This window comes from Oncorhynchus mykiss, chromosome 12 (assembly GCF_013265735.2).
Source record: "Oncorhynchus mykiss isolate Arlee chromosome 12, USDA_OmykA_1.1, whole genome shotgun sequence".
Classification (NCBI taxonomy): Eukaryota; Metazoa; Chordata; class Actinopteri; order Salmoniformes; family Salmonidae; genus Oncorhynchus; species Oncorhynchus mykiss.
In genome coordinates, this window is record NC_048576.1 from 100180937 (window position 1) to 100203360 (window position 22424).

General features: G+C 42.2%; 2 protein-coding genes across 5 annotated transcripts in view; one reads left to right on the forward strand and one right to left on the reverse strand.

The window, feature by feature from the left end:
- Nucleotides 1-15438, forward strand: part of LOC110515014 (RNA binding protein fox-1 homolog 1-like) — an 87169-nt gene extending 71731 nt beyond the window's left edge. For 3 of the 4 annotated variants that reach the window (XM_036939617.1, XM_036939618.1, XM_036939619.1), the window contains 2 exons: nucleotides 9147-9222; nucleotides 13316-14827. In XM_036939617.1, the coding sequence (XP_036795512.1) occupies nucleotides 9147-9222; nucleotide 13316 (77 nt within the window). In that variant the 3' untranslated portion in view covers nucleotides 13317-14827. Of the gene's footprint in view, nucleotides 1-9146; nucleotides 9223-13315; nucleotides 15287-15373 lie in introns of those variants that run through there. The other variant, XM_036939616.1, reaches the window with a different exon arrangement.
- Nucleotides 1-22424, reverse strand: part of LOC110539068 (NLR family CARD domain-containing protein 3) — a 1005455-nt gene that overhangs the window by 351507 nt on the left and 631524 nt on the right. The gene's annotated exons all lie outside the window — the stretch shown is intronic.

Here is a 22424-nt window from a genome sequence, read left to right on the forward strand (position 1 = left end):
GACTGTACTGTTGGTCAGTATAGGAGAGACTGTACTGTAGGTCAGTATAGTAGAGACTGTACTGTAGGTCAGTATGGTAAAGACTGTTCTGTAGGTCAGTCTGGTAGAGACTGTACTGTAGGTCAGTATAGTAGAGACTGTAGGTCAGTATGGTAGAGACTGTACTGTAGGTCAGTATAGTAGAGACTGTAGGTCAGTATAGTAGAGACTGTACTGAAGGTCAGTATGGTAGAGACTGTACTGTAGGTCAGTATAGTAGAGACTGTACTGTAGGTCAGTATAGTAGAGACTGTACTGTAGGTCCGTATAGTAGAGACTGTACTGTAGGTCAGTATAGTAGAGACTGTAGGTCAGTATAGCATATACTGTACTGTAGGTCAGTATAGTAGAGACTGTACTGTAGGTCAGTATGGTAGAGACTGTACTGTTGGTCAGTATGGTAGAGACTGTAATGAAGGTCAGTATAGTAGAGACTTTACTGTAGGTCAGTATAGTAGAGACTGTACTGTAGGTCAGTATGGTAGAGACTGTAGGTCAGTGTAGTAGAGACTGTTGGTCAGTATAGTAGATACTGTACTGTAGGTCAGTATAGTAGAGACTGTACTGTATGTCAGTATAGTAGAGACTGTAGGTCACTATAGTAGAGACTGTACTGTAGGTCAGTATGGTAGAGACTGTACTGTAGGTCAGTAAAGTAGAGACTGTACTGAAGGTCAGTATGGTAGAGACTGTACTGTAGGTCAGTATGGTAGAGACCGTACTGTAGGTCAGTGTAGTAGAGACTGTACTGTAGGTCATTATGGTAGAGACTGTAGGTCAGTATAGTAGATACTGTACTGTAGGTCAGTATAGTAGAGACTGTACTGTATGTTAGTATAGTAGAGACTGTAGGTCACTATAGTAGAGACTGTACTGTAGGTCAGTATGGTAGAGACCGTACTGTAGGTCAGTGTAGTAGAGACTGTACTGTAGGTCAGTATAGTAGAGACTGTAGGTCAGTATAGTAGATACTGTACTGTAGGTCAGTATAGTAGAGACTGTACTGTAGGTCATTATGGTAGAGACTGTACTGTAGGTCAGTATAGTAGAGACTGTACTGTAGGTCAGTATGGTAGAGACTGTACTGTAGGTCAGTATGGTAGAGACTGTACTGTAGGTCAGTATAGTAGAGACTGTACTGTAGGTCAGTATAGTAGAGACTGTACTGTAGGTCAGTAGAGTAGAGACTGTAGGTCAGTATAGTAGAGACTGTACTGTAGGTCAGTATGGTAGAGACTGTACTGTAGGTCAGTATAGTAGAGACTGTAGGTCACTATAGTAGAGACTGTACTGTAGGTCAGTGTAGTAGAGACTGTACTGTAGGGCAGTATGGTAGAGACTGTACTGTAAGTCAGTATGGTAGAGCCTTAGGTCAGTATAGTAGAGAATGTAGGTCACTATAGTAGAGACTGTACTGTAGGTCAGTATAGTAGAGACTGTACTGTAGGGCAGTATGGTAGAGACTGTACTGTAGGTCAGTATAGTAGAGACTGTAGGTCACTATAGTAGAGACTGTACTGTAGGTCAGTATGGTAGAGACTGTACTGTAGGTCAGTATAGTAGAGACTGTAGGTCAGTATAGTAGATACTGTACTGTAGGTCAGTGTAGTAGAGACTGTAGGTCAGTATGGTAGAGACTTTACTGTAAGTCAGTATGGTAGAGACTGTTCTGTAGGTCCGTGTAGTAGAGACTGTACTGTAGGTCAGTATAGTAGAGACTGTAGGTCAGTATAGCAGAGACTGTAGGTCAGTATAGCAGAGACTGTACTGTAGGTCAGTATAGTAGAGACTGTAGGTCAGTATAGTAGAGACTGTACTGTAAGTCAGTATGGTAGAGACTGTAGGTCAGTATAGTAGAGACTGTAGGTCAGTATAGTAGAGACTGTACTGTAGGTCAGTATGGTAGAGACTGTACTGTAGGTCAGTATGGTACTGACTGTAGGTCAGTATAGTAGAGACTGTACTGTAGGTCAGTATGGTAGAGACTGTAGGTCAGTATAGTAGAGACTGTAGGTCAGTATAGTAGAGACTGTACTGTAGGTCAGTGTAGTAGAGACTGTTGGTCAGTATAGTAGAGACTGTACTGTAGGTCAGTATAGTAGAGACTGTACTGTAGGTCAGTATAGTAGAGACTGTAGGTCATTATAGTAGAGACTGTACTGTAGGTCAGTATAGTAGAGACTGTACTGTAGGTCAGTATGGTAGAGACTGTACTGTAGGTCAGTATGGTAGAGACTGTACTGTAGGTCAGTATGGTAGAGACTGTACTGTAGGTCAGTATAGTAGAGATTGTACTTTAGGTCAGTATGGTAGAGACTGTACTGTAGGTCAGTATGGTAGAGACTGTACTGTAGGTCAGTATGGTAGAGACTGTACTGTAGGTCAGTATAGTAGAGACTGTACTGTAGGTCAGTATAGTAGAGACTGTACTGTAGGTCAGTATAATAGAGACTGTAGGCAGTATGGTAGAGACTGTAGGTTAGTATAATAGAGACTGTAGGCAGTATGGTAGAGACTGTAGGTCAGTATAATAGAGACTGTATGTCAGTATGGTAGAGACTGTAGGTCAGTATAATAGAGACTGTAGGTCAGTACAATAGAGACTGTAGGCAGTATGGTAGAGACTGTAGGTCAGTATAATAGAGCAGGTTGGTGAGACTGTGAAGAACAACGTCCAAATGTATTGGGGATTAACACACACACACAGACATACGCACACACACACTCAAACACACATGCACAATGTCCAAAACTAATGGGAATTAACTGAGCCTATGCAAATCAGCCTATTTATATTTGCAAGCCAGGCTGCTGATTGGCTGTTATCAGTATGCGCGGGCAGTCAGGCTCAGAGGGGGAGATTAGAACTCTGCTATCGCCAACGCTTCTGCTCGCTGCCCCTCGGAACTCTGGGATATGGAACCGCTCTCTGGGGGTTTTAGTTGTCTGTCTGTCTCTCTCTCTGTGTCTGTCATGTCTGTCTGTCTCTCTCTCTGTGTCTGTCTGTCTGTCTTTCTCCCTGTCCTTCTGTCCGTCCGTCTCTGTGTCTGTCTGTCTCTCTGTCTCTCTCTGTCTCTGTCTCTCTCTGTCTCTGTCTCTGTCTCTCTCTCTCTCTGTCTCTGTCTCTCTCTCTCTCTGTCTGTCTCTCTCTCTGTCTGTCGGTCTGTCTGTCTCTGTCTGTCTCTGTCTGTCTGTCTGTCTGTCTGTCTGTCTGTCTGTCTGTCTGTCTGTCTGTCTGTCTGTCTGTCTGTCTTTCTTTCATTCTTTCATTCTTTCTCTCTAACTGTTCTACCTCCCTATATATGTCCCTCTAACTCTGTTCTACCTCTCTATCTCTGTCCCTCTAACTCTGTTCTACCTCTCTATCTCTTTCCCTCTAACTCTGTTCTGTCTCTCTCTCTGTCCCTCTAACTCTGTTCTACCTCTCTATCTCTGTCCCTCTAACTCTGTTCTACCTCTCTATCTCTGTCCCTCTAACTCTGTTCTACCTCTCTATCTCTGTCCCTCTAACTCTGTTCTACCTCTCTATCTCTGTCCCTCTAACTCTGTTCTACCTCTCTATCTCTGTCCCTCTAACTCTGTTCTACCTCTCTATCTCTGTCCCTCTAACTCTGTTCTACCTCTCTATCTCTGTCCCTCTAACTCTGTTCTACCTCTCTATCTCTGTCCCTCTAACTCTGTTCTACCTCTCTATCTCTGTCCCTCTAACTCTGTTCTACCTCTCTATCTCTGTCCCTCTAACTCTGTTCTACACCTCTATCTATGTCCCTCTAACTCTGTTCTACCTCTCTATCTCTGTCCCTCTAACTCTGTTCTTTCTCTCTATCTCTGTCCCTCTAACTCTGTTCTACCTCTCTATCTCTGTCCCTCTAACTCTGTTCTACACCTCTATCTATGTCCCTCTAACTCTGTTCTTCCTCCCTATCTCTGTCCCTCTAACTCTGTTCTACCTCTCTATCTCTGTCCCTCTAACTGTTCTACCTCTCTATCTCTGTCCCTCTAACTCTTGTTATCTTTCTCTTTCTTTGTCTGTCTGTCTGTCTTACTGTCTGTCTGTCTGTCTTACTGTCTGTCTGTCTGTCTTACTGTCTGTCTGTCTGTCTCTCTCAACATGAAAAAGTGACCAATCCTTTTCTTGTTAGGGTAAAACCTGCTGTTATTCACTGTGACTTTTACAGCCAACGTTATTCTATGTTTTAATTTCTTATTAAACGTATTGGGATGCTGAGTCCTCTGTTTCTGCACTGAGATGGCTGTTACATGTAACTGTGTTTCATACATTCACAGATGCTGAGTCCTCTGTTTCTGCACTGAGATGGCTGTTATATGTAACTGTGTTTCATACATTCACAGATGCTGAGTCCTCTGTTTCTGCACTGAGATGGCTGTTACGTGTAACTGTGTTTCATACATTCACAGATGCTGAGTCCTCTGTTTCTGCACTGAGATGGCTGTTACATGTAACTGTGTTTCATACATTCACAGATGCTGAGTCTTCTGTTTCTGCACTGAGATGGCTGTTATATGTAACTGTGTTTCATACATTCACAGATGCTGAGTCTTCTGTTTCTGCACTGAGATGGCTGTTATATGTAACTGTGTTTCATACATTCACAGATGCTGAGTCTTCTGTTTCTGCACTGATATGGCTGTTACATGTAACTGTGTTTCATACATTCACAGATGCTGAGTCTTCTGTTTCTGCACTGAGATGGCTGTTATATGTAACTGTGTTTCATACATTCACAGATGCTGAGTCTTCTGTTTCTGCACTGAGATGGCTGTTATATGTAACTGTGTTTCATACATTCACAGATGCTGAGTCTTCTGTTTCTGCACTGAGATGGCTGTTATATGTAACTGTGTTTCATACATTCACAGATGCTGAGTCTTCTGTTTCTGCACTGAGATGGCTGTTATATGTAACTGTGTTTCATACATTCACAGATGCTGAGTCCTCTGTTTCTGCACTGATATGGCTGTTACGTGTAACTGTGTTTCATACATTCACAGATGCTGAGTCCTCTGTTTCTGCACTGATATGGCTGTTATATGTAACTGTGTTTCATACATTCACAGATGCTGAGTCCTCTGTTTCTGCACTGAGATGGCTGTTACGTGTAACTGTGTTTCATACATTCACAGATGCTGAGTCCTCTGTTTCTGCACTGAGATGGCTGTTACATGTAACTGTGTTTCATACATTCACAGATGCTGAGTCTTCTGTTTCTGCACTGAGATGGCTGTTATATGTAACTGTGTTTCATACATTCACAGATGCTGAGTCTTCTGTTTCTGCACTGAGATGGCTGTTATATGTAACTGTGTTTCATACATTCACAGATGCTGAGTCTTCTGTTTCTGCACTGATATGGCTGTTACATGTAACTGTGTTTCATACATTCACAGATGCTGAGTCTTCTGTTTCTGCACTGAGATGGCTGTTATATGTAACTGTGTTTCATACATTCACAGATGCTGAGTCTTCTGTTTCTGCACTGAGATGGCTGTTATATGTAACTGTGTTTCATACATTCACAGATGCTGAGTCTTCTGTTTCTGCACTGAGATGGCTGTTATATGTAACTGTGTTTCATACATTCACAGATGCTGAGTCTTCTGTTTCTGCACTGAGATGGCTGTTATATGTAACTGTGTTTCATACATTCACAGATGCTGAGTCCTCTGTTTCTGCACTGATATGGCTGTTACGTGTAACTGTGTTTCATACATTCACAGATGCTGAGTCCTCTGTTTCTGCACTGATATGGCTGTTATATGTAACTGTGTTTCATACATTCACAGATGCTGAGTCCTCTGTTTCTGCACTGAGATGGCTGTTACGTGTAACTGTGTTTCATACATTCACAGATGCTGAGTCCTCTGTTTCTGCACTGAGATGGCTGTTACGTGTAACTGTGTTTCATACATTCACAGATGCTGAGTCCTCTGTTTCTGCACTGATATGGCTGTTATATGTAACTGTGTTTCATACATTCACAGATGCTGAGTCCTCTGTTTCTGCACTGATATGGCTGTTATATGTAACTGTGTTTCATACATTCACAGATGCTGAGTCTTCTGTTTCTGCACTGAGATGGCTGTTACGTGTAACTGTGTTTCATACATTCACAGATGCTGAGTCTTCTGTTTCTGCACTGAGATGGCTGTTATATGTAACTGTGTTTCATACATTCACAGATGCTGAGTCTTCTGTTTCTGCACTGAGATGGCTGTTATATGTAACTGTGTTTCATACATTCACAGATGCTGAGTCCTCTGTTTCTGCACTGAGATGGCTGTTACATGTAACTGTGTTTCATACATTCACAGATGCTGAGTCCTCTGTTTCTGCACTGAGATGGCTGTTATATGTAACTGTGTTTCATACATTCACAGATGCTGAGTCTTCTGTTTCTGCACTGAGATGGCTGTTATATGTAACTGTGTTTCATACATTCACAGATGCTGAGTCCTCTGTTTCTGCACTGAGATGGCTGTTACGTGTAACTGTGTTTCATACATTCACAGATGCTGAGTCTTCTCTTTCTGCACTGAGATGGCTGTTACGTGTAACTGTGTTTCATACATTCACAGATGCTGAGTCTTCTCTTTCTGCACTGAGATGGCTGTTACGTGTAACTGTGTTTCATACATTCACAGATGCTGAGTCTTCTGTTTCTGCACTGAGATGGCTGTTATATGTAACTGTGTTTCATACATTCACAGATGCTGAGTCCTCTGTTTCTGCACTGAGATGGCTGTTACATGTAACTGTGTTTCATACATTCACAGATGCTGAGTCCTCTGTTTCTGCACTGAGATGGCTGTTACCTGTGTTTCATACATTCACAGATGCTGAGTCCTCTGTTTCTGCACTGAGATGGCTGTTACATGTAACTGTGTTTCATACATTCACAGATGCTGAGTCCTCTGTTTCTGCACTGAGATGGCTGTTATATGTAACTGTGTTTCATACATTCACAGATGCTGAGTCCTCTGTTTCTGCACTGAGATGGCTGTTACGTGTAACTGTGTTTCATACATTCACAGATGCTGAGTCCTCTGTTTCTGCACTGAGATGGCTGTTATATGTAACTGTGTTTCATACATTCACAGATGCTGAGTCTTCTCTTTCTGCACTGATATGGCTGTTATATGTAACTGTTTCATACATTCACAGATGCTGAGTCTTCTGTTTCTGCACTGAGATGGCTGTTATATGTAACTGTGTTTCATACATTCACAGATGCTGAGTCTTCTGTTTCTGCACTGAGATGGCTGTTACGTGTAACTGTGTTTCATACATTCACAGATGCTGAGTCCTCTGTTTCTGCACTGAGATGGCTGTTACATGTAACTGTGTTTCATACATTCACAGATGCTGAGTCTTCTGTTTCTGCACTGAGATGGCTGTTACGTGTAACTGTGTTTCATACATTCACAGATGCTGAGTCTTCTGTTTCTGCACTGAGATGGCTGTTACGTGTAACTGTGTTTCATACATTCACAGATGCTGAGTCTTCTGTTTCTGCACTGAGATGGCTGTTACGTGTAACTGTGTTTCATACATTCACAGATGCTGAGTCTTCTGTTTCTGCACTGAGATGGCTGTTACATGTAACTGTGTTTCATACATTCACAGATGCTGAGTCTTCTGTTTCTGCACTGAGATGGCTGTTATATGTAACTGTGTTTCATACATTCACAGATGCTGAGTCCTCTGTTTCTGCACTGAGATGGCTGTTATATGTAACTGTGTTTCATACATTCACAGATGCTGAGTCCTCTGTTTCTGCACTGAGATGGCTGTTACATGTAACTGTGTTTCATACATTCACAGATGCTGAGTCTTCTGTTTCTGCACTGAGATGGCTGTTACATGTAACTGTGTTTCATACATTCACAGATGCTGAGTCTTCTGTTTCTGCACTGAGATGGCTGTTACGTGTAACTGTGTTTCATACATTCACAGATGCTGAGTCCTCTGTTTCTGCACTGAGATGGCTGTTACGTGTAACTGTGTTTCATACATTCACAGATGCTGAGTCTTCTGTTTCTGCACTGAGATGGCTGTTACGTGTAACTGTGTTTCATACATTCACAGATGCTGAGTCTTCTGTTTCTGCACTGAGATGGCTGTTACATGTAACTGTGTTTCATACATTCACAGATGCTGAGTCTTCTGTTTCTGCACTGAGATGGCTGTTACATGTAACTGTGTTTCATACATTCACAGATGCTGAGTCTTCTGTTTCTGCACTGAGATGGCTGTTACATGTAACTGTGTTTCATACATTCACAGATGCTGAGTCTTCTGTTTCTGCACTGAGATGGCTGTTACGTGTAACTGTGTTTCATACATTCACAGATGCTGAGTCTTCTGTTTCTGCACTGAGATGGCTGTTACGTGTAACTGTGTTTCATACATTCACAGATGCTGAGTCTTCTGTTTCTGCACTGAGATGGCTGTTACGTGTAACTGTGTTTCATACATTCACAGATGCTGAGTCTTCTGTTTCTGCACTGAGATGGCTGTTACGTGTAACTGTGTTTCATACATTCACAGATGCTGAGTCTTCTGTTTCTGCACTGAGATGGCTGTTATATGTAACTGTGTTTCATACATTCACAGATGCTGAGTCTTCTGTTTCTGCACTGAGATGGCTGTTACATGTAACTGTGTTTCATACATTCACAGATGCTGAGTCTTTTGTGTTTCTGCACTGAGATGGCTGTTATATGTAACTGTGTTTCAGACATTCACAGATGCTGAGTCCTCTGTTTCTACACTGAGATAGCTGTTACATGTAACTGTGTTTCAGACATTCACAGATGCTGAGTCTTCTGTGTCTGCACTGATATGGCTGTTATATGTAACTGTTTCATACATTCACAGATGCTGAGTCTTCTGTTTCTGCACTGAGATGGCTGTTACATGTAACTTTGACTCCATTCAAATGAATCCTAAGAGTTACAGAACACGTACAAGACATGGATGTACTGTGTGTGAGTTTATGTGTGTGTGTTTATGTGTGTGTGTGTGTGTGTCTGGTTTTGATGATGGGTACTGATGGTGTTTGTTGTTGTCTCATGTGTTTCCATAGTTACGGACCAGTATATGCTGCGGACCCCTACAACCACCCACTTGCTCCAGCAGCCACATACAGCATTGGTGCCATGGTAAAATACACACTTACACACCTCTCTCTGTCTCCCCGTCCTTCTTCCTCTCTCTCTCCTTCCTTCCTCCTCTCTCTCCTTCCTCCTCTCACTCTCTGTCTCCTCTTCCTCCTCTCTCTCTGTCTCTCCTTCCTCCGCTCTCTCTGTCTCCTCTTCCTTCCTCTCTCTCTCTCTCTCTCTCTCTCTCTCTCTCTCTCCTTCCTTCCTCCTCTCTCTCTGTCTCCTCTTCCTCCTCTCTCTCTGTCTCTCCTTCCTTCCTCCTCTCTCTCGATCTCCCCTTCCTTCCTTCCTTCCTCCTCTCTCTCGGTCTCCCCTTCCTTCTCTCTCTCTCCTTCCTTCCTCCTCTCTCTCTCTCCTTCCTTCCTCCTCTCTCTCTGTCTCTCCTTCCTCCTCTCTCTCTGTCTCTCCTTCCTCCTCTCCTCTCTTGCCATCAGGTGTTTTTTCATTCTTGGGGCGACAGGGTAGCCTAGTGGTTAGAGCGTTGGACTAGTAACCGGAAGGTTGCGAGTTCAAACCCCCGAGCTGACAAGGTACAAATCTGTCGTTCTGCCCCTGAACAGGCAGTTAACCCACTGTTCCCAGGCCGTCATTGAAAATAAGAATTTGTTCCTAACTGACTTGCCTGGTTAAATAAAGGTAAAATAAAAAAAAATAAAAAATAAAATTCTCTCTTGCTTTTCTGTGTTTCCTTGTCTTCCTCCGTTCATCCACCTCTCCCTCAATCTGTCCCTCTTCACCTCTCCCTCCCTCTCCCTGAGGGACAGACAGACGGGCGGGCAGGCGGACAGACAGACGGGTGGGTGGGCGGGCAGGCAGGCGGACAGACAGACAGACGGGCGGGCAGGCGGACAGACAGACAGACAGACAGACAGACAGACAGACAGACACATCTACTCCGCTAACACAAGCACGGTGCATTGTTATGTGATTCCGTCATACACAACAAAACGAGCACGGTGTTGATGTTGTTGTCGTTACTGATGTTGTTATGTGATGTCTCCATGTATTAACCCATTGTTTCTCACCCCTCTGAGTAGCCCCTGGCATGAAGGCCTGGCATGATGGCCTGGCATGATGGCCTGGCATGATGGCCTGGCATGTCTGCTGGCATGACTGGGTGCACGCTGCATGTGGGGGGGGGGGGGGGGGGCCATGTCTTCCCACTGGGTTTGTAACGGTAACCTAACAAACGGTAAATGGCAGATAGTTGGTCAGGAAGTAGTGCGTGGAGGGTATTCTACACAGCAGTCAGTCAATGAGTTTCACAAGCAGACTTAGACAAGTGCTTTACATATACAGTACATATACAATACATATCTTTACATATACAGTACATATCTTTACATATACAGTACATATACAATACATATCTTTACATATACAGTACATATCTTTACATGTACAGTACATATACAATACATATCTTTACATATACACTACATATACAGTACACATACAGTACATATACAATACATATCTTTACATATACAGTACATATCTTTACATGTACAGTACATATACAATACATATCTTTACATATACAGTACATATCTTTACATGTACAGTACATATACAATACATATCTTTACATATACACTACATATACAGTACACATACAGTACATATACAATACATATCTTTACATATACAGTACATATCTTTACATGTACAGTACATATACAATACATATCTTTACATATACACTACATATACAGTACACATACAGTACATATACAATACATATCTTTACATATACAGTACATATCTTTACATGTACAGTACATATACAATACATATCTTTACATATACACTACATATACAGTACACATACAGTACATATACAATACATATCTTTACATATACAGTACATATCTTTACATGTACAGTACATATACAATACATATCTTTACATATACAGTACATATACAGTACATATCTTTACATATACAGTACATATCTTTACATATACAGTACATATACAATACATATCTTTACATATACACTACATATACAGTACACATACAGTACATATACAATACATATCTTTACATATACAGTACATATCTGTACATGTACAGTACATATACAATACATATCTTTACATATACACTACATATACAGTACACATACAGTACATATACAATACATATCTTTACATATACAGTACATATCTTTACATGTACAGTACATATACAATATATATCTTTACATATACAGTACATATCTTTACATATACAGTACACATACAATACATATCTTTACATATACAGTACATATACAATACATATCTTTACATATACAGTACATATACAATACATATCTTTACATATACAGTACACATACAATACATATCTTTACATATACAGTACATATACAATACATATCTTTACATATACAGTACATATCTTTACATATACAGTACATATACAATACATATCTTTACATATACAGTACATATCTTTACATATACAGTACATATACAATACATATCTTTACATATACAGTACATATACAGTACATATCTTTACATATACAGTACACATACAGTACATATCTTTACATATACAGCACATATATTTACATATACAGTACATATCTTTACATATACAGTACATATCTTTACATATACAGTACATATACAATACATATCTTTACAAATACAGTACATATCTTTACATATACAGTACACATACAGTACATATCTTTACATATACAGTACATATCTTTACATATACAGTACATATCTTTACATATAGAGTACATATCTTTACATATACAGTACACATACAGTACATATACAGTACATATACAGTACATATACAGTACATATCTTTAAATAGCTTTACATATACAGTACATATCTTTACATATACAGTACATATACCGTACATATATTTACATATACAGCACATATATTTACATATACAGCACATATACAGTACATATCTTTACATATACAGTACATATATTTACATAGCTTTGCATATACAGTACATATCTTTACATATACAGTACATATATGTACATATACAGTACATATATTTACATGTACAGTACATATATTTACATATACAGTACATATGCAGTGCATACAGTACATATACAGTACATATCTTTACATATACAGTACATATCTTTACATAGCTTTGCATATACAGTACATATCTTTACATATACAGTACATATACAATACATATACAGTACATATACAGTACATATACAGCACATATACAGTACATATACAGTACATATCTTTACATATCTTTACATATACAGTACATATATTTACATATACAGTACATATACAGTACATATCTTTACATATATTTAAATATACAGTACATATATGTACATATACAGTACATATCTTTACATATACAGTACATATGCAGTACATATGCAGTACATACAGTACATACAGTACATATACAGTACATATATTTACATATACAGTAAATATATTTACATATACATTACATATCTTTACATATTTTTACATATACAGTACATATCTTTACATATACAATACATATACAGTACATATCTGTACACATACAGTACATATCTTTACATATACAGTACATATCTTTACATATACAATACATATCTTTACATATACAGTACATATCTTTACTTATACATTACATATACAGTACATATCTGTACATATACAGTATATATCTTTACATATATAGTGCATATCTTTACAGATATAGTACATATCTTTAGGGATGTTGTTTGCATAGAATTAGAGAAGAATATCTCTATATTTACGCGTGTGTTTCAGAATGATTTACATACAGTTTATCTCTGTGGTTACGCGTGTGTTTCAGAATGCTATAAATACAGTTTATTTCTGAGTTCTTACATGATCTCTATGGTTACGTGTGCGTTTCAGAATGCTTACATTATCTCTATAGTTACGTGTGCATTTCAGACTGCTTACATTATCTCTATGATTACATGTGCGTTTCAGAATGCTTACATTACCTCTATGGTTACGTGTGCGTTTCAGAATGCTTACATTATCTCTATGGTTACGTGTGCGTTTCAGAATGCTTACATTATCTCTATGGTTACGTGTGTGTTTCAGAATCCGTTTGCCCCGTTGGCTGATGCCAAGACGAGGAGTCATGCAGACGACGTGGGGCTGGTGTTGTCCTCCCTGCAGGCTAGTATATACAGGGGAGGTTACAGCCGCTTCGCCCCATACTAACCCACCAACCAACCTCCCCACAACCAAACAACAACCAATTACTACCCTACCAACCAACCAACCTCCCTAAAACCATACAACAACCAATTACTACCCTACCAACCAACCAACCTCCCCACAACCAAACAACTTCAAATCCTTTCTGACAGGGATACAACCGAGCAACCAACCTACCGACCAACCAACAAACAAACCACACAACCAACAAACCAGTATGTGAGTGAGACAGACAGAGAGAGAGAGTGAGAGACAGAGAGAGAGAGAGACAGAGAGAGAGAGAGAGTGAGAGACAGAGAGAGAGAGAGACAGAGAGAGAGACAGAGAAATAACTTTGAGGCCTGGGTATTGCAATATATGCTGTCGAGCATGATTTTAGCAGCTCCTAAGAGAGAGGGAAGTCAGTCAACTAAAAATAAGGATATTTATACCTCAGATGTTGTGTGCTGTTCATTTTGATACGGTGGGTTTTTAATTTGTAAAGGTTAGTAGATTGTCCGTGTTGGTAGAGCTACAGAAGAGCTACTAGATTTAAAACCTTACCATTGTAAAACAACACATTTTCAACTGTTAGGGCTTCGTGAAAAGACAAACCAATCCTGTAAAATACATCGTAGAATGAATGTGATCCCGTTTCGTAAGAGTGTTTACATGATTCTAGGGTTCGGATTCCTTTGACATTCCTCTCTGTTAGCATCTACGTTGTTTCCTAGCTACTGGGGTTAGGATTAGGAACGGGGTTAAAGTTAAGGACTGGGCAAGTGTTAGGGTTAGGATCAGGTTAGGATTAGGGTTAAGGTTGGGGTTAGGTTAGGATTTGGGTTAAGGTTGGGGTTAGGTTAGTATTAGGGTTAAGGTTGGGGTTAGGTTAGGATTAGGGTTAAGGTTGGGGTTAGGTTAGGTTAGGATTGGGGTTAAAGTTAAGGACTGGGCAAGTGTTAGGATTAGGTTAGGATTATGGTTAAGGTTGGGGTTAGGTTAGGATTAGGGTGAAGGTTGGGATTAGGTTGGGGTTAGGTTAGGTTAGGATTAGGGTTAAAGTTAAGGACTGGGCAAGTGTTATGTTTAGGATTAGGGTTAAGGTTGGGGTTAGGTTAGGGCTGAAGTTTAGGGTTAGGATTAAGGTTAGGGTTGGGGAGGTGGGGGTAAAATGGGGCATTAGAAAGGCACCGAAAGGTTGCAAGATCGAGTCCCACTGCAGACAAGGTAAAAATCTGTCGTTCTGCCCCTGAACAAGGCAGTTAACCCACTGCTCCTAGGCCGTCATTGTAAATAAGAATTTGTTCTTAACTGACTTGCCTAGTTAAATAAAGTTAAAATAGATATTAGACCAGGTGATGGGAAAGACAGAGATGGAGGGGAGGTGGGGGTAAAATGGGCCACAACACAGTGCTGTGTAATTATTAGACCAGGTGATGGGAAAGAGAGAGATGGAGGGGAGGTGGGGGTAAAATGGGGTACTATAAACCCACAACACAGTGCTGTGTCATTATTAGACCAGGTGATGGGATAGAGAGATGGAGGGGAGGTGGGGGTAAAATGGGGTACTATAAACCCACAACACAGTGCTGTGTAATTATTAGACCAGGTGATGGGATAGAGAGATGGAGGGGAGGTGGGGGTAAAATGGGGTACTATAAACCCACAACACAGTGCTGTGTCATTATTAGACCAGGTGATGGGATAGAGAGAGATGGAGGGGAGGTGGGGGTAAAATGGGGTACTATAAACCCACAACACAGTGCTGTGTCATTATTAGACCAGGTGATGGGATAGAGAGATGGAGGGGAGGTGGGGGTAAAATGGGGTACTATAAACCCACAACACAGTGCTGTGTAATTATTAGACCAGGTGATGGGATAGAGAGATGGAGGGGAGGTGGGGGTAAAATGGGGTACTATAAACCCACAACACAGTGCTGTGTCATTATTGGACCAGGTGATGGGAAAGAGAGAGATGGAGGGGAGTAGTTGTGTGTGAATGATGCGTAGTCGGCAGCATGCTAAACAGCGAGGACGTTGATGTGTGGATTAGATCATGATGGTTGTGATTGTCATCGTTTATCACTCAAAGCCAAAGGTTCAGATGTTCCCGGGGTTTTCCATCTGTGTGTGCAGTCAGATTTTTACAGAGAATAACTTATTATGGTTAGAGGACAGAGAGACTGCTTCCCAAACAAACCCCTATTCCCAATAGAGGGCCCTATACGCCTCTGGTCTACAGTAGTGCACTATATAGGGAATAGGGTGCCATAGGGCCCTGTTCAAAGTAGTGCACTATATAGGGAATAGGGTGCCATAGGGCCCTGTTCAAAGTAGTGCACTATATAGGGAATAGGGTGCCATAGGGCCCTGTTCAAAGGAGTGCACTATGTAGGGAATAGGGTGCCATAGGGCCCTGTTCAAAGTAGTGCACTATATAGGGAATAGGGTGCCATAGGGCCCTGTTCAAAGTAGTGCACTATATAGGGAATATGGTGCCATAGGGCCCTGTTCAAAGTAGTGCACTATGTAGTGAATAGGGTGCCATAGGGCCCTGTTCAAAGGAGTGCACTATGTAGGAAATAGGGTGCCATTTTGGAGGCATGTAGTCTTTTTCTCCATGGAGGGTTTACTGTTGAAACCATCATCTAGTCCCTTTAGTCAAAACCCTTTATATAGATATAGGTTATCCCATAGTAATAATAATGATACTGGGACAGATGTTGTTTTTATAGAAATTACAGTATATCCATTGATATAGTTGCTGAATTTTATATTATGGGAGAGAATTTAAAAAAATATAAAAAATGTCTATTTTACCTTTTGTGTTTCGTTTTTTTTTTCTGTCCAGAAATTATACGACTATGATTATTTGTACCCGATGAAAAATGAAAACTGAACAAACAAAAAAAAAATATATATATATATATATATATATACCAACAATGTATTAATGGAGACGTTTGAGCTGTGCAACGAAGGTGTTCTCTGAAAACACAAAATACACGACTGTAATGTTTTAGTTGTAGGCTACAACACCAAGGGTTTGGGGAAAAAGCTTTTCTCGTGTTCTCTATGGAGTCGTCCTATCCAGATGGATCATGACACTCTACAAGTAATGCAATCATAATGTACATACTGTCATGGCATTTTTTTTGGGGGGGGGGGGGTCAGCTGTACTATTTTGCCGACACACACACAGCCTGTACACGGTCTTCACTACTACACGGCTGTGAAACATGTCAGTGTCCTATACGCTGTTGATGTTTGTTAGTTAGGCTTTTTGTTTTTGTTTACATTGACTTGTCTTTCATTTGGGTTTTGATATCATTTGTAATGTGACCTCCTTTGTAATGTTATTTTCTAGAACTCAGCCTTTACACTTTGAAAAAAAAACTGTTTGATTAATTAGAAATATATATGACTTGTGAGAAAAAAAAAGATGAGGTTTATGTAAATATGAAACATGAAGCTGTTGTTGATTTACAGTGCTCCAGGGGCTGAGAGAGGAAACGCCCAGCTCTCCTCACGCAGCTAAACACTTCCTTACACCCCTCTTTTCTTCCTGATATCCCCCCTCCCTCCCTCCTTTCCTCCCTCCTTTCCTCCCCCCTCCCTCCCTCCCTCCTTTCCTCCCTCCTTCCCCCCCCCCCCTCCTTTCCTCCTTCCTTTCCTCCCCCCTCCCTCCCTCCTTTCCTCCCCCCTCCCTCCCTCCTTTCCTCCCCCCTCCCTCCCTCCTTTCCTCCCTCCTTTCTTCCTACACCTTGTTTACAAATGAACCTGATCAGAGGTGTTTGTTACATATCTCAGTTTTGTATTTATGAGAAGAAGAAAAAATATTCAGAAATGCAACCCATGAAAAAGGCAGTGGCAGCTGCAGGTTGTGGGATTTAGCCCCATCCTGCAGGTTCTGGGGTTAAGTCCCATCCTGTAGGCAGGTTGTGGGGTTTAGCCCCATCCTGCAGATTCTGGGGGTTAAGTCTCATCCAGTCTGCAGGTTGTGGGGTTTAGCCCCATCCTGCATATCCTGGGGGTTAAGTCTCATCCAGTCTGCAGGTTGTGGGGTTTAGCACCATCCTGCAGATTCTAGGGGTTAAGTCCCTGGCCTGTGTTTGCTGAACCATCAGTGGGCATGGCAACACGTATCCTGAATACACCACCGCGTGTCTCTGTCCCTACCCTCTACATCCTCTGCTTCCATAGGTGTTGTGATGAGATACCCCCTCCCCTGTCCTTGTATGTGCATGCACTATGGTTCTTCCACTTAACAATAACAATCAATAAAGTTTGTCAAGATAAGCAGACTGTCTGGGCTCTACTATATTATCACTCTCTTTTGATTTATTTATTTACACTTTATGAGGGAAAATTACCAGACTTTCTTCTGTTCTGATCAGATGGAATTGAATCCCCACCTGGTCCAGAGATTCTCAGTTTCACAGGACCAACCAGGACCAACCAGGACCAAACAAGACCAACCAGGACCAACCAGGACCAAACAAGACCAACCAGGACCAAACAAGACCAACCAGGACCAACCAGGACCAAACAGGACCAAACAAGACCAACCAGGACCAACCAGGACCCAACAAGACCAACCAGGACCAACCAGGACCAAACAAGACCAAACAAGACCAAGCAGGACCAACCAGGACCAACCAGGACCAAACAAGACCAACCAGGACCAACCAGGACCAACCAGGACCAACCAAGACCAACCAAGACCAACCAGGAGGACCAAACAAGAGAGAATGGTGACTTGTGATTTAAGGTATTATTTCCGACCCAGGTATATTTAAAACCAGGTATATATCAGAGACAGGTATATTTAAAACCAGGTATATATCAGATCAGATATAATTCAGACCCAGGTATATATCAGATCAGGTATATTTAATACCATATATATATCAGATCAGGTATATTTAAAACCAGGTATATATCAGATCAGGTATATTTAAAACCAGGTATATATCAGATCAAGTATATTTAAAAGGTATATATCAGATCAGGTATAGTTCGGAGACAGAAACAAGGACAATGTCTGGACAGGGGAAAATGACATCAATGCTGTCACGGGGATGAAACAGAGGAACAGACAGATATAAGGAAGGCAATCAAAATGTGAAGGAGTACAGGTGAGTCCAATGAAACGCTGCGTAACGAAGGTGATGGGTGCATAATGATGGGCAGCCTGGCGCCCCCTAGCACCAGGGAGGTTGAGAGGGCATGACAGTACACCCCCCCCCCCCCCCCCCCCTATAGGGGCGCCACCCAGCGTCCCACCTGGGCGAGCCTGATGAGCCGGCTGAGGCGCTGGAGCCTGACGAGCCGGCTGAGGCGTTGGTGCCTGACGAGCCGGCCGAGGCACGGGTGCCAGACGATCCCGCTGAGGCTTCACGTGAGATGGGAGCCTGCCGAGCCAACCGAGGCAAGGAAACCTCTCGTGCCAGCTAAGGCGTGGAAGCCTGCCGAGCCAGCCGAGGCAAGGAAACTTGTCGTGCCAGCTAAGGCGTGGAAGCCTGACGAGCCAGCTAAGGCGTGGAAGCCTGCTGACCCAGCCGAGGCAAGGAAACCTCTCGAGCCAGCTAAGGTGTGGAAGCCTGCCGAGCCAGCCGAGGCAAGGAAACTTCTCGTGCCAGCTAAGGCGTGGAAGCCTGACGAGCCAGCTAAGGCGTGGAAGCCTGCTGACCCAGCCGAGGCAAGGAAACCTCTCGAGCCAGCTAAGGTGTGGAAGCCTGACGATCCAGCTAAGGCGTGGAAGCCTGACGAGGCAGCTGAGGCAAGGAAACCTCTCGTGCTAGCTAAGGCGTGGTAGCCTGACGAGGCAGCTGAGGCAAGGAAACCTCTCGTGCCAGCTAAGGCGTGGAAGCCTGACGAGCCGGCTGAGGCAAGGAAACCTCTTGTGCCAGCTAAGGCGTGGAAGCCTGACGAGCCGGCTGAGCCACAGTTACATTGGCAGCGGCAGCCGGACTCGACGTCACCAACAATAACAAAAAACGAAAACCTCCCTGATGCTTCAAATGGTGTCAGCATTTTAAGGACCGACGCTGGGAGACGAGAAGCAAAGTACAGGGAGTGAACATTTCATGGATAATAGACAAGAAACTGGAGAAAACGTAACAACATCAATGCTGACACGGGGGATGAAACAGAGGAACAGACAGATACAGGTAAGGCAATCAAAACGTGAAGGAGTACAGGTGAGTCCATTGGGGTGCTGATGCTTGTAACGGAGGTGACAGGTGTGCATAATAATGGGCAGCCCGGCGCCCTCGAGTGTCAGGGAGGGGGAGCGGGAGCAGGCGTGACACAGGTATATATCAGATCAGGTATATTTAAAACCAGGTATATATCAGATCAGGTATAGTTCAGAGGCAGGTATATTTAAAACCAGGTATATTTAAAACCAGGTATATATCAAATCAGGTATATTTAAAACCAGGTATATATCAGATCAGGTATAGTTCAGAGACAGGTATATTTAAAACCAGGTATATATCAGATCAGGTATATTTTAAATCAGGCATATATCAGATCAGGTATAGTTCAGACCCAGGTATATTTAAAACCAGGTATACATCAGATCAGGAATATTTAAAACCAGGTATATATCAGATCAGGTATATTTAAAACCAGGTATATATCAGATCAGGTATAGTTCAGAGACAGGTATATTTAAAACCAGGTATATATCAGATCAGGTATATTTAAAACCAGGTATATATCAGATCAGGTATATTCAAAACCAGGTATATATCAGATCAGGTATATTTAAAACCAGGTATATATCAGATCAGGTATATTTAAAACCAGGTATATATCAGATCAGGTAGAGTTCAGACCCAGGTATATTTAAAACCAGGTATATATCAGATCAGGTATATTTCCGACCCAGCCAGGAACAGTATATTAGAAAGCGAGTTGTAATATGGATGTCAGCACTAGTTTCTAATTGAAGAATGAAAATAATGACTCTCCCATTCCCCAATTTGATTAGTATAATGAGAAAAGCGTCGCCAGAGGTTAGGGAGAAAGATAAGCAATATAAATGTTTAAATGTGATGGAGTCACATTACTGAGGTAATTACTGCCGCTCTGCCACAGTAACCAACAATCAATAATTCACAGATTCCAGGTCACATGTCTCCCTCGTGTCATTTACAATTGGTTATTCATTGTGTTATTTAAAAATTAAAAAAATAAAAAACTGTTTCAGTTCTCATTTTTCAGCCTGGTCCTCCAGGAGAAAGAGAAGGAGCAAGAAAGGGAGACGGAAGGAGACAGAGAGAGAGAGAGAGAGAGAGAGGAAACAGAGGGGGAGAGCTAGAGAGCTAGACAGATGGAGCGAGGGAAGGAGACAGAGAGATGGAGAGGGAGCAAGACAGAAAGATGGAGCGAGGGAGGGAGACAGAGAGATGGAGAGAGGGAGCAAGGCAGAAAGATGGAGCGAGGGAGGGAGACAGAGAGATGGAGAGGGAGAGGGAGCAAGGCAGAAAGATGGAGCGAGGGAGGGAGACAGAGAGATGGAGAGGGAGCAAGGCAGAAAGATGGAGCGAGGGAGGGAGACAGAGAGATGGAGAGGGAGCAAGGCAGAAAGATGGAGCGAGGGAGGGAGACAGAGAGATGGAGAGGGAGCAAGGCAGAAAGATGGAGCGAGGGAGGGAGACAGAGAGATGGAGAGGGAGCAGGGCAGAAAGATGGAGCGAGGGAGGGAGACAGAGAGATGGAGAGAGAGAGCAGGGCAGAAAGATGGAGCGAGGGAGGGAGACAGAGAGATGGAGAGGGAGCAGGACAGAAAGATGGAGCGAGGGAGGGAGACAGAGAGATGGAGAGGGAGCAAGGCAGAAAGATGGAGTGAGGGAGGGAGACAGAGAGATGGAGAGGGAGAAGGGCAGAAAGATGGAGCGAGGGAGGGAGACAGAGAGATGGAGAGGGAGATAGTAAATGTCAATCCGGTTCATGTTCTGTTGTATTGCGATCACATGTTAAGGTTGAGCAGCAACACTTTGGTAGCTTTTCGGGTAGGAGTTCCTTGAGATCCTATCCATGTCCCAATGTTGGGCTAGGGTTAGGGTTAGTTAGCTTAGTTCCTCTAGATCCTATCCATGTCCCAATGTAGGGTTAGGGTTAGGGTTAGTTAGCTTAGTTCCTCTAGATCCTATCCATGTCCCAATGTTGGGTTAGGGTTAGGGTTAGTTAGCTTAGTTCCTCTAGATCCTATCCATGTCCCAATGTTGGGTTAGGGTTATGGTTAGTTAGCTTAGTTCCTCTAGATCCTATCCATGTCCCAATGTAGGGTTAGGGTTAGTTAGCTTAGTTCCTCTAGATCCTATCCATGTCCCAATGTAGGGTTAGGGTTAGGGTTAGGGTTAGTTAGCTTAGTTCCTCTAGATCCTATCCATGTCCCAATGTAGGGTTAGGGTTAGGGTTAGTTAGCTTAGTTCCTCTAGATCCTATCCATGTCCCAATGTAGGGTTAGGGTTAGGGTTAGTTAGCTTAGTTCCTCTAGATCATATCCATGTCCCAATGTAGGGTTAGGGTTAGGGTTAGGGTTAGTTAGCTTAGTTCCTCTAGATCCTCATGTCCCAATGTTGGGTTAGGGTTAGGGTTAGGGTTAGGGTTAGGGTTAGGGTTAGGGTTAGTTAGCTTAGTTCCTCTAGATCCTATCCATGTCCCAATGTAGGGTTAGGGTTAGGGTTAGGGTTAGTAAGCTTAGTTCCTCTAGATCCTATCCATGTCCCAATGTAGGGTTAGGGTTAGGGTTAGTTAGCTTAGTTCCTCTAGATCCTATCCATGTCCCAATGTAGGGTTAGGGTTAAGGTTAGTTAGCTTAGTTCCTCTAGATCCTATCCATGTCCCAATGTAGGGTTAGGGTTAGGGTTAGTTAGCTTAGTTCCTCTAGATCCTATCCATGTCCCAATGTAGGGTTAGGGTTAGGGTTAGTTAGCTTAGTTCCTCTAGATCCTATCCATGTCCCAATGTAGGGTTAGGGTTAGGGTTAGTTA